The 12701-nt window shown below is 34.9% G+C and overlaps 1 protein-coding gene across 1 annotated transcript in view; it reads left to right on the top strand.

Moving 5' to 3' along the window:
- Positions 1–12701, top strand: part of ALDH1A1 (aldehyde dehydrogenase 1 family, member A1) — a 58066-nt gene that overhangs the window by 28208 nt on the left and 17157 nt on the right. Inside the window, exons 4-8 of the mRNA XM_009875492.1 lie at positions 2024–2128; positions 6167–6307; positions 8976–9105; positions 10156–10217; positions 12263–12391. Of these exons, the coding sequence (XP_009873794.1) occupies positions 2024–2128; positions 6167–6307; positions 8976–9105; positions 10156–10217; positions 12263–12391 (567 nt within the window). The remainder of the gene's footprint in view (positions 1–2023; positions 2129–6166; positions 6308–8975; positions 9106–10155; positions 10218–12262; positions 12392–12701) is intronic.

The following is a 12701-nucleotide window of genomic DNA, read 5'->3' as shown; positions in this document are numbered from 1 at the left end:
AAACTGAAAAATACTAATTTTTAAGGAACAATTACAGTGGTTTGTTCCCTTGTTTGTCTGTTTTACAGGAAAAGCAGACTAATTTCTACAGATTTTATCAACAGTCTTCTTAGTAATGAGTCAGCAGTCTTATTAATGTAACCAAATACATATAGAGATGCAAGACTGCTCACTCATGTAACTATCGTTGAACATAGTTTTCAGGGATACATAGTGCAACAAAAATTAGCACACCACAGGTTGAAATTGCAGGAAAGTGTCATACCAAACAGACAACATTAATGGTAAATAATTGTAAAGAAATACTTAAATATTAAAGTGATAGTAAATAATAGGAAAGTAATAGTAAAGCAGACATGGTGGAAATTTCCTCTGGAGAAATTATTCTTGTATGACACTGATTAAATTTAGATTTTATAAGGATTTAAACGTTTAATTATTCCTTCTGCTGTAAGACTACCTTTGCCAGTTACTTATTCCCATACAAAATGGCCTGTGTTTGAATTTCTGGGGTCATTATACTGCAAAATGTTACAGATAATAAAAGCTCAATATGAGAAACAACAATTCCCACTTTGCTTTGTTTAGGTTTTGTTTTAGATACACCAACAATATTGCAATCAAGAGTTGATGGTATTTATTCCAACCATGCCAAGTAAATTCAGTACATAATGTGCCTTGAGCCCAGACAAAAGTTTGAACTTTGAGTAAGGACACGGGTCCCAAAGTTGTTAAATGAGCTTTGGGTAGGTATCAGTTTCATTGCTGCTGGGTAAGCTTACGATTATCTTTGCTGTAGACCAGCTGCTGTGCAAATGTTGTTCTTTCATGCTTCTTAATTGCTAGCTGTAAGTTTGGTACACCATGAAAATCTTTAAAAGGAAAGATATTAAATGAAAATACAGAATAATTGAGCAACAACAAGGAAAGTACAATTTTACCTAATTTTCTTTGGTTTAATGTTAGATTTTTTTTCAGTACCTGTTAGGTAAAAGTCGGGATAATACAGTTAAATGAACAACATGTGCTGTTCTGGTTTTCCTGGTACATGGATGTTCCACATGAAGGCAACAGATAACTAAAAGAGATTAGATGATATCTAGGAGGATGGAAAATCGGAAGTGGTGGTGTCTCCTGAGGGAAATCAGTGTAGAGAATAAAGAAGGATCCTCAGTTTTAATGAAGTATGAAAAACTGTCAAAACAGACACAAACAGTATTAATTTGCTGTAATACCTCTTGCAGTTCAGACAATAATAGTCAAGCATCAGCAGTAGTAGTCAGAGTAACAGGAGTATGTATTTTATGCCTACATTCTGAATGGGAGACATGGAAATGCTACTAATGTCAAGATGACAAAAGTTTTGATAGCTGTGAAAATTAAATTTGAGGGAATCAACGTATTGATATAATTTACTGAACAGATAATGAATAGTACCACACAGTTAGGATTATCTTGAATAAAAGATAGTCATATCAATTATAAAGCAATGACAGCTAAGATATTCACCCAAGGATCATGTTTTCAAAGCCTGAAGTTATACAGGGCAAGTAACTTCATCCTTCAAAAGCAGGAGTTGCCCCATATGCTGAAGACCAAAACCAGAGAGGTTTGATATCCTGGTGATTTGCAGATAAACTTTCAGGTAAGTAGGGAAGAAAAAGAGCTCCTTCAACATGCCATGTGATGAAGGCATCATCACCCACATATGCTGTAAAAACTCGGGTGATTTTAAGCAGACTTAAGTGTCAGAAGGAAAGGACTGTTGGTAACAGTATATTTTTAAGGTGTGAAACACAGGGAAAATACGATGGAGAGTGAGAAAGTTTGCCTCCTCAAAGGAAGATAATTTCAAAAAGCTGTTCCTGGTTAAGTGCATATATGATATTCTCTTCAGAATAACGTAGCAACAGTAGCACCTATCAATCAGACACCTCTCAGCTGTGAAAGGTAGATTTCTTCATGATAACAGACAACAGCTATATATATCACTATTATTGTTGTACTGTTTCTTCCTCTGCAGATATTTATAAACAATGAGTGGCACAGTTCGGTCAGTGGTAAAAAATTTGAAGTTTTTAACCCTGCAAATGAAGAGAAAATCTGTGAGGTCGAAGAAGGTGACAAGGTAGAGTATTCTCTCTTCCTTTTAACCTGGACTTTATACTCAATTCTATGTCTTAAAGCAGACAAGCAAGCATCCATGTTGATGTAAAACACCACCTCAGAGATGTACCTCCTTCATCCTGTATAACACCTTTTACAAACATGATTCTTAGTTTTTTCCTTCATTCTTAGGACCTTGCTCATATGAGGAAAGCTCTGAAGAAGAATTTTTCCTTTTATTTTTGTTAATAATACTGATTCTTCTCATCATATTTGATCAGTGATATCTAATAATTTAATTACGGGGTTTGTGTGATATTTTTCCTGGCTCTTACTTATAAAATAATGTAATCTGTTAAATTAATCATTTATACAAGGCTTTTCATAATAGATAATATGCAGTGTACAAATACTGATGTTTTCCTACTCAGACTCTGCAAAGATGATCATTAACATCAGCATTTTTAGCTATGAATATATCTTCTCAGTAGTGCCCACTTCAAATATTTGGTTTTGTAAAAAATGTATTGGAACATAGTTCTGAAAAAATTTGAAACTGAAGGTAACATGTCAAATGGGTATTAATTCCACTAAAACTGGTTTCCTTACAGTGTATTGAATTGATTAACATAAGCAGAAGACTAAAAAGATTGTTGACCCCTGTAAACAAACATTTTTTTATATTTATGAGGATTTTATTATAAAATTAATGATAGATACCATGCAATCAAAGATATAATAAAAACCTAAGTCTCCCAATAAGCAGTTCTGTATTTCTTTCATAGTATGTGGGTCTTCTTCTGAACAAGATTTGCCTAGTGCACCATACATTTTAAATGTAAGTTATCAAATACGAGGAGTAGGGTTTTTAAATAGAAGAGAAAAAGAAATATATTTGTAAAGTCTGAGAAAGTATGAGAAGTGAATAGTCTGCTTTCAGTTTACAGAAATACAAAAAGTGATGACTGTAATGGAAAATATTTTTTTTTTATGATTACTCTTTTGGGCCTTACAAGCATTTATTTAATTTTCTGCACTTTCCCCTTCACAGTCAACTTTTTACATCCAAAAGTGAGAAAATTTTATCACTGTTCTCACAATATGACATCTGATGTTCATTTTAGGCAACAAAAACACATATCTAGAATGATTTGTATAACAAGCATGTTTTAATCTTAGTAGCAAAATGTTCATTAAGTACCTTTTTATCTGTGAGAACTACAATAAAACTTAGAAGATGTTTATCTGTGCTGTAAGTTCACAAAAAATTACTGTCAATATAATAAGCACAACTTCCTTTAGAATCTTTTGATGCATAGTACAAAGATTCACTCTGAAATTAAGTGCTCTTTTGAGAAATACATAGAAACCCAGTTCATTCAACATTCTGTGCTCGCTGAATCTTAGTTACACTGTTCTGTAATTTCATCTTGGATCTCTTGATAAACTTTGGCTCAAATGTTATCTGTCTAGCGCATAAGCAATAATAAGAAGGTCAGAGTGAGGACATATTTTAAATTTTTCTTAGATGGAGACGGCTGAGACAGTCTGCATGAATATGGCTTTCGATAATTATTTCTAATAATGAGTTTTTCAAATGCCTTGTTCTTGTTTTTCTTTAGTCCCCATTACCTGTGTATAGTTCTCAGAGTCACTGAGGTTTTTTCAGGCTCTTTTTGTCCTCAGTCAGAGAATTTCATAAGCATACAGTTAACTTCTGAATCATATCCCATTAGAAACACATGCTTTTTATGTAAAATGACCTCTTCCCTGTTCAGTCTTTAAAAAACAAATTACATAGAAAATCAGGTTGGCCTGATATTTGATCAGCCTCAAATTAAGTTACTCATGACCTGCAACTGTTCAATTACCATTCAGAATTTTTGAAGCTTTCATTCCTTACAAGCAGTCTAACAACTCATTAAATAAAGAGATAATACTGTTCGACACATAGGTTTGCTTTTTCTTCAATAATTTTGCAAACTAATATGTAATGACAACTACTATTAACTCAATTGCCAAGTGAAATGTACAAATCTAGTAAATTACATGGTCATTGTGAACCTAATATTCTAGACCCTATTCTTTGGCTAATGAGCCAAGAGATTTAAGGAATTTAATTTATATATACAATAGGGTTGACAAAGGGCTGTCCGCTGCCTTGCAGTGGAATTCAAAAAAAAAAAAAAAGTGGAGATTAGAAAACACAGACACATATGTGGGTGGGAACTGTTTTTCTTTCAATTTGATGGCTCTTTCATGTTACATTTGCTAATCCTAAAGGCTCCTAGTAACGATAAAGCAGCTCAACAAATGGTCAATTGGATGTAGAATAAACGTCCTTCTGTAAAAAGTCCAAACTCGCTCTAAAAGGAGCTATCAGTCTTTATACTCATGGTGTAGATTTACGCACCAAATTAAATTCCTATATTTGAGGAACATTTTTTTTCTTAGTTTTTATTCACTTTATATGATTTTTATTTGGCTTAATTATTTCTGCAGTTATAGTAGAACACATGGCACTGTATTTAGTTTTCACTTACATCATTCAGTGAAGTACAACTTATGGGTTCCTCTTGTTCTTTTCCAGTAAAAGCCAAGGCATACCCAATCAGTTATATCACAAAGCTGTAGTATATTTATAATAGAAAGAGGTCAGATAAAAACAGAATTATGTTTGCTGGGTCACAGATAAGTGATGAGGTAATTGGCAACAGTCTGTCAGATTCTGAAGAAAAGCAATTTTTTCCCATTTGGTAGATTTCAGCTACCTGGTGTAGGTGACTTGTCAGTATTGCCCTATACTGACAACTGTGCTATTTGTAGAGATCCTTCCTATCTTTCCCCAAACCTTCTGGAAAGAATTTAGAAAGTTCTGTGAGCTCCTGCCTAGCAGATCTGGGCTGGGCTTTCCAAGGCACTTACCCACTCCACTCTCAGCTTTTAAAAATTAGTTGTTGGCTACTAGCATCATTTAAAGATTCAAGGCCTAGTTCCCGTTTAGAACAATTGACTTTGGTGTTGACTTAGTCAAACTTGATAGTGATTTCCCAAGAGAAGACTCTAGCAATCAGCAATAGTACAAAATAAAAGTTTGAAAGAATGCATGCAAATTGCTCAGGAAAATGTCTCAACTATAGATTCTTCCTCCTTTTTTTTGTCAGTCTCTTGAAATTTGTTTCTGATTTCTGACAAAAAAATAGAATAAACCTCCTTTTTATGTCATTTTTTTCCTGGGAAAACTTCTACAAGAATTGTGAACTACAGAAGAATTCCATGTACTAAAAGCTTTTTTTGATAGATTGTTAATCGAATTTTTTTATATCTTGGAAGACACTTGCTCAGAAAAGAGTTTCATATAATTCATAGATTTTCCTGCTACCTCAAAAGCCAAATGACAAGTAATAAGTTACACTATAAAAACATTAATAGATTGACAAAATAGCATGCTTATTAAGCAAAGACAATGCAAAGACTTCAAAATATTTAAGCTTAGCATTTTAAACCTGGTTAATTAGTTAATTGTTAAAATTATTTTAAATAAGTTGTCCCTTATGTCTTTCAAAACCAAATACATTAATTTATTTTTCTCAGTAATAAATTTGTATTAATTTTATGAAACAGATTTTACTAGCCTGATTTTTATTACGCTACCAAATACTTTTAGATAATGTTGAGTACTTAAATATTTAATTTACAGATTTGGGTATTGTACATAAATGAGATGCATCAGCAGTGTAATTGGAGGATGTATCCCTGAATACAGACATTAGAATATGGAGTTTAAAAAAAAAATTTTAAAAATAGATCCTTACTATGTTTTTATTTTAGAAGCTTTGAGACCCCATTTGTTTCTCATAAAACTTCACATTGCTGAAGTGATATCATAAATGTTTGAACGAAAATAATCTATATGTTTAAAATTACTCTGCTAATTCCGACTATATTTGGGTTGGTGCCTTTTATTTATTTACAAAACACTTTGCACATTTAACTGCAAGCAAGACTCATGACGGACTCATTTACTGATTATTAAATAGTTTCTCTGTTTTCTCCTCAGGCGGATATAGATAAGGCTGTTAAAGCAGCTAGAAAAGCTTTCGAACTTGGGTCACCTTGGCGTACAATGGATGCTTCAGAGCGAGGAAGGCTTTTGAATAAACTAGCTGACTTAGTTGAACGAGATCGGCTGATTTTAGCTGTGAGTATGATATGTAAACAGAAAGACTGGAAGAAAAGTCCACATTCTGATTTTTAAAGAAAGATATAAGTGTAGTATGCTAAATCTTTGAAAGTCAGGCTATCTCAATACTTATTTTTCATCTGTATTTGCGAATAGACCTCATTAAACTGGCTGACACCCTGGTCTGTTAACACCTCACATCGACAAAGTACTTGAGTATCTGGCTTTGATGACACTAAAGACATCTACAATCCGCCTCAGTTTTTGGTTCTTAAGTACACACTAACATAGACCACAGACCTGACAGTTGTCTAAACCCAGAGTAAATCAAAGCCTAAATTTAAAGCATGGCTCAGCACTTACAGGAAGTATAAGAGAGAACTGGGAGAAATTTTCAATTTCATGGCACCTTTGTTATTTCAAGCACCTTCTGGAATTAGCATTAGACAGGAAAACTGTTTGCACCGTCCTGAAGATGAACTTTGGTTTTCTCCAACAGTGCCAAAAAATATGAAAGCAGGAGGAATATCGAGCATTCAAGATAATCACTCAAACTGATCTAGTCACAATTTGAAATACTTAGTCACTAGCTAAAAGCCACACCATTGATAAGCACATAAAAATTAAATCTTTCAGCTACAAAGAATATATTGCTCATTCTATTGTCCTTATGGCTGTAGATTTGAAAGACATGTGTGTTCCAAACAGTTTTTTGAGGGGGAGGAGAACCTCTCTCGACCTACTAGTCACACCCCTTCCAATACACCCCAGGATGCCATTGGCCTTCTTGGCCACGAGGGCACATTGCTGGCTCATGGTCATTCTGTTGTCCACCAGAACTCCTAGGTCACCTTCCCCTACGCTGCTCTCCAACCAGTCAGTTCGCAACCTATACTGGTACTTGGGGTTATTCTTTCTCAGACACAAGACTTTTGTCTTTCATAAAACTCTCCAGCCTGTCTAGGTCTCTCTGAGTGGCAGCACAGCCTTCTGGTGTGTTAGCCACTCCTCCTAGTTTTGTGTCATCAGCAAACCTGCTGATAACCACATAAACACTAAAGGTAAAAATAGACCCCCAAAGCTCATTGCAAAGGCATATTCCTGTGATCAAGCACTTGATCAGGATGAAAATTATTCTTCCATTTCAATATTTCATGTAATGGAAAGATGCCTCTTCTCCTATAGGTAGGCTACTGGAAAAATAAGTCTAAACAGGGTACTGGAAGAGCCACTGAGAAATTTTGTTTCTGGATTTTCAATTTAGTTTGGTGTTCAAAGCCACAGAAATTTTGAGACCAGGGAAGAATTTTTTCCTATGTCCGAACAGAAAAACACAGTGTCAGTTATACCATCCAGAAGGGCAAGGGTATATTTCATTCAATCAGTTCCTTCTTGCTGAAAGCCATTGAAAATTGCTGATTTCTTTGTTCTGTTCTATTCCCAAGTATATCTGCAATATGTCCAGCCAATTAAACTGTGTACTTCACAGGGGAGTCATTGGTAAAACAGTGTACTTACTGGAGACTCAGCCTGAACCTCTAAAGAACCTTGGACATAAAAAATAACAAATTTAGAAAAGAAAAGAAGGTTTCTAAAGCCTGGCTAGATATTGAAACTATAGTTCAGGGGTTTCCTACTGAGTATCCTAACTGAATTATTCACAAAGCTGAAGGTCTCCACCTTCTATCTACTGGAAATCTTGAGAAAAAGTCTAGCATTGTCAGGAAGATGTTGACAATACTTCAGAACTGTACATAGTCTTTAACTAGATACCTCAACAATTAGGGGCATTAAAATGACACTAATCCAATCCACACTCCCTAGATATGGCTGGAAATGAACACTATTTAGTGCTTGTTTATCTGTGGGATCCTTAAAGTGCTGTGAAGGAAATTGGTCATCAGAAGAGTCATAGAATGAATATTTTTTGACTATTTGTTGATTGTTATTCTAAAGGCTGATATCTCTCTGACATGGAGATCGATGGTATGGAGAGTCAGGCCTGGCTTCTAACAAGACAAGTTAGTTTACTCGGTAGTTAACAAGAAACTCTGTTCCGTAGTTCACAGTGAATTTTTCTCATTTAAGAGTTCTTGATGGCTCAGATCTTTTCTTTGCACATCAAACATTTAAGGTATATCTGAAGTATTTTATTCCATACTTTGAGTCTTCTTGCACATATAAATTGCCAATCATGCATTTATTAAGCATCCAGAAAGTTATTCCTTAACAGTGAAACAGCCTGGGATCCTAAGTTAATGTGACAGTTATTTCCAGAAAACTATTACCTACCTTGGGTGTCAATACAAATAGGCCATTCATTTTATCTGCATTAGGTATTTGCACAAAATCCTAACTGATCTTTTCATCTGCACATGAAGAATATTTAATAAAAAGTAGAACCGTGTAAATGATTTAGATGAAAGAAATGTTTTTTTCAGAATATCTCACCATTACCAATGTACCATGATCATGTTATCTGCATAGCTCATGAAAATTTCTTGTATATAAATTGCTACCATGGATTTTTCAAATGTTAAATATCCTTCAGAGGGGTATTAATCTTACTGATTGGACTGAAGCTGAAAACCGCTGAACTGAACAATCAAAAGCTAAATGACAAAGTAAAAACATGAGAATCATTATCAATATTCAATACTAACTTTTTAACTGTTGTTGTCTGCAGACAATGGAAGCCATTGATGGTGGGAAGCTCTTTTCCACTGCCTACCTAATGGATTTAGGTGCCTGTATCAAGACATTACACTACTGTGCAGGCTGGGCTGATAAAATCCATGGACGTACTGTTCCAATGGGTGAGTAGTTTTGAGACAATAAAAGTACAGAACTGAAGCCAATGTGATGTTTAAAAAACAGCTTTTTCTCTAAAAGCTGTACAACACAAGGAATATATAAAATGGAAAATATTTTAGACTGTTCTTTATATAGGTTATTTAAGTTTTATCATAGTGCTCATTTTAAATGTTTAGTTCAATTAGTCATGCTTATCTCTTCTTCTTTATACCACTAATAAGTACTGTTTATTGACCAAAATATTTTAGCTTGTATATACATCTAAGAAGTCTGGTAAGTTACTTCTGCATAGAAGTGTATCGTTTATGCAATAGTACAGTAAAGAAAACCAAGTATTTGCTTATTAAAGCTAGGATTAATACAAACAGTAATATTTGTTTCAGTTACTGGATAACATATTAGGAAAAATGCTAAGAGATAGGAATGAGGAAGCATTCTTCGATTTTACTGAAATTTCATTCTGTTCTCTCATCCATTAAGGAGCTCTGTGAAAACACTCTAGCTGCCTTTTCCTACAAGGACAAAGAATGGTAATAAAGAAGGAATTATGGAAAAATAGAGTGATAAATACTTCCAAATTGTTGTGGGTTTTATACTATGCTTAATGGAACACATGTTTATTTGAATCAAAGAGAATTTTATACTTACTGGATTTTATTTAAGCTAAAGTCTAATATTAAAAAAATGTCTGATACATATGCAAGTTTGCAAGTAGCTTTTAAAAGAGTATATTAAAAAAAATAGGTGATAAAAGAATAAAATAAATGAGGAAAGCTCATTGGTAGCTGTGCATACCATGCTGAGAAGGAGAGATATCACTACAAAGAGTCTGTCAGACTGGCAGAATCAAAAGTTGAAACTATTTAGAAAGTAGATATTAAATCTGTATATGCTTTATGGAGGTTTTTTTGCCCAGTTGAGATTTTGGAAACATAATTTATAAGTAAAATTTTATCCAGCTAGGTATGATATCCAACTTTTTCTTCTTCCTGATTTAACTGTTTCTCACATATGATCTGTCTGAATGCCTGATTTATTTCTTCTTCCCCTAGATGGAAACTATTTCACATTTACAAGACATGAGCCAGTTGGTGTGTGTGGCCAAATTATTCCTGTAAGTTTGAGCCATTTATGTAAAGCATGAATTTTCCTGTTGCAAATTGAAATGCTTTTCAAAGTTTTCTATGCAAGTGCACTTGTGAACCATTACCAGTCAGAAAACTTCAGATCCTGAAAGACAGAGACTATCCTGAGTACTTATCAAATTCTGCAACATGGAGTTCTGGATGAATCAGTCCAGTCCATCTTTGTCTCTCTCTGCCCTCTGTATGGAGGGAAAATAAATCTCTCAAGATTGAATGACGGATTAGTTGGAAAGACAGAACTGTGTTTTGTTGCAACTGAAAGAATCATAAATTAGCGAGTGGGAGAGGGTAATATTTACAGCCTATAAGCAATATCTGTATCAATATCTCCATTGCCTATAAGGAATATCTGTACTGTGCTGTACAGCATCCAGACAGTTGGAACTTTATTTATGACTCGTTCACTGTCTTGATGTCAAAAGTAACAACACAAAGAATGAGTCCAATAAGCACAGTGATACTGAGCCATGTGTTCCCAAGCTCCTGCTTAGAGTGTCTAAACTCCCAGTTTTTAAGTCACTTATTTTAAGTGAAGACTCAAAATGCCTGCCTGTATCTGAACATTCAAAATACTGAGAAACTCAACTTTCAAACTTATTTGGAAGGTTTACACAGCTTTAGTGTCTTGCTGTGATTATATGCACTCAACACTCCTAATCCACCCACCTCTTTGACCGTGGTAGGTGTGAGCAGTCTGACCTGACCTGCTTGAAAGCCAACCAGATTCTGAAACAGTCAGCTTGTCTACCAGGTTGGTTCAGACATGTGAGTCCCACGCATGTTCCTGATGTCTTTTACTTGAACTTGCAGATTTACTATCTGTTTAGACCACCGCATTGATTTAGAGAACATCACTGTAATACGTTTGGATCCAGTCTCTAGGAGAGCTTGGAAACCTGGTAGTTTAGACACTCTTGTAGGTCAGGCACAAGATATTTCGAATAAAACAAGAAGCATTATAGAAGCATTATAGAAGTAGAAACTCTAGTTCTGACCACTTCTAAATAAAATTGCACACTGGAAGTATAAGCGGTTAGTACAAACACTGAATTCCCTTATAAGATATTCCATGACTTCTGATTACGTGTTTTCTTTTCTCTCCATTGAAATTTGAACACGCTGATGTAGAGTTTTTTACATAAACCAAAAACTTTCAGGACTATGTGAGCACTGCAAAACTCCTTTTGCTAGCTCATCATTTTCATTTCCCTTCTACACACACAGTTCCACTTCAGTGATGAAAATTCAGACAATCTTGCAATCCCTTACTCTGCATTATTTACTCCTGTAATTTTTGAGAGTGGGGTGAGACTGAAATGAGATAGAGGCAAGTAACAGTTGCATGTATACTCCTCCCAGCATAATACTGTAATTTAATAGGTGTTAACAGCCTTTTTCTTTTCTTCCATAAAGGTAAGGCACACTGCATCTTTTGTGTTAAGTCTCATGGGCCTAATGCTTCCAAAACTATCAAAAATGCTTCCAAAACTATCAAAAATGCTTCCAAATATCAGAAATATTCTCAAAGTCTCTCATACTGCTGAATATGGGGTTCAAAGGAGTCAGCTGCTCTTCAGTCTGACTGAACTGACCACAACAGAGAGATGCCAGTGAAAGCTCCAGCGAAGGTGGCAGGGGCAGCAATACATGTTATTTACCTTGTCTCCCTTAGAAAACTGAACTGATGATGGATGTCATCAATTTAAGGTAGTAAAATTCCTAATTTCAAGGCTGATGCAGCAACTTCCTGCAAGGCTTTGTTAGAAGAGTATACTTACTGTCTCTTTAGCTTTTAACTTCTTTTAAAACATTGGATTCCCCTGACTCATATATACAAAGATCACTGATCTTAACACAGCATGGCTTGCAAGGTACTTTTTCAAAATATCTTCATTCAGAAAAGAGTTCAACAAAGAGTTCAGTCCAGCTGACAATTTGCACTATTATCATAAAAAAGTAAAGGCATTTTTGTGATGTGTTAGAAATAGGATACACCTTCTTATCTGTTTTTCAGTGGAACTTCCCATTGCTAATGTTCATCTGGAAGATTGCCCCTGCCCTTTGTTGTGGAAATACAGTGGTTGTCAAACCAGCAGAACAAACTCCACTGACTGCCCTTTACATGGGATCCTTAATTAAAGAGGTAAGTCATCAACAACAGATTTTTTTGCCCTTCTCAGAAATGTAGAGTATACTGCAGCTGAAATGCCACAGAGGTAAAACAAGCCAGGCTGTCCTCTCCAAGTAGTTCTTATTGCATGTCTAGCCTTGTACTTTGGAACTTACTTTACTGTAAACTAATGAAACAAATCCAGTGCAAAAGCATGCATATCTTTCAGCCTAGTCCACACACAAAACCTCCACAATAGCAATTTGGTAAACTCCATTCCTTGGCAAATATATTTGTATTACAAAAGCACAGTGCCTTTCAAAGTCAAAAGCAAAAAAAAGAG

This window comes from Apaloderma vittatum, unplaced genomic scaffold, assembly GCF_000703405.1.
Source record: "Apaloderma vittatum isolate BGI_N311 unplaced genomic scaffold, ASM70340v1 scaffold6568, whole genome shotgun sequence".
NCBI lineage: Eukaryota > Metazoa > Chordata > Aves > Trogoniformes > Trogonidae > Apaloderma > Apaloderma vittatum.
Note: the sequence above shows the minus strand (reverse complement) of the source record. Positions and strands in the feature narration are given on the sequence as shown.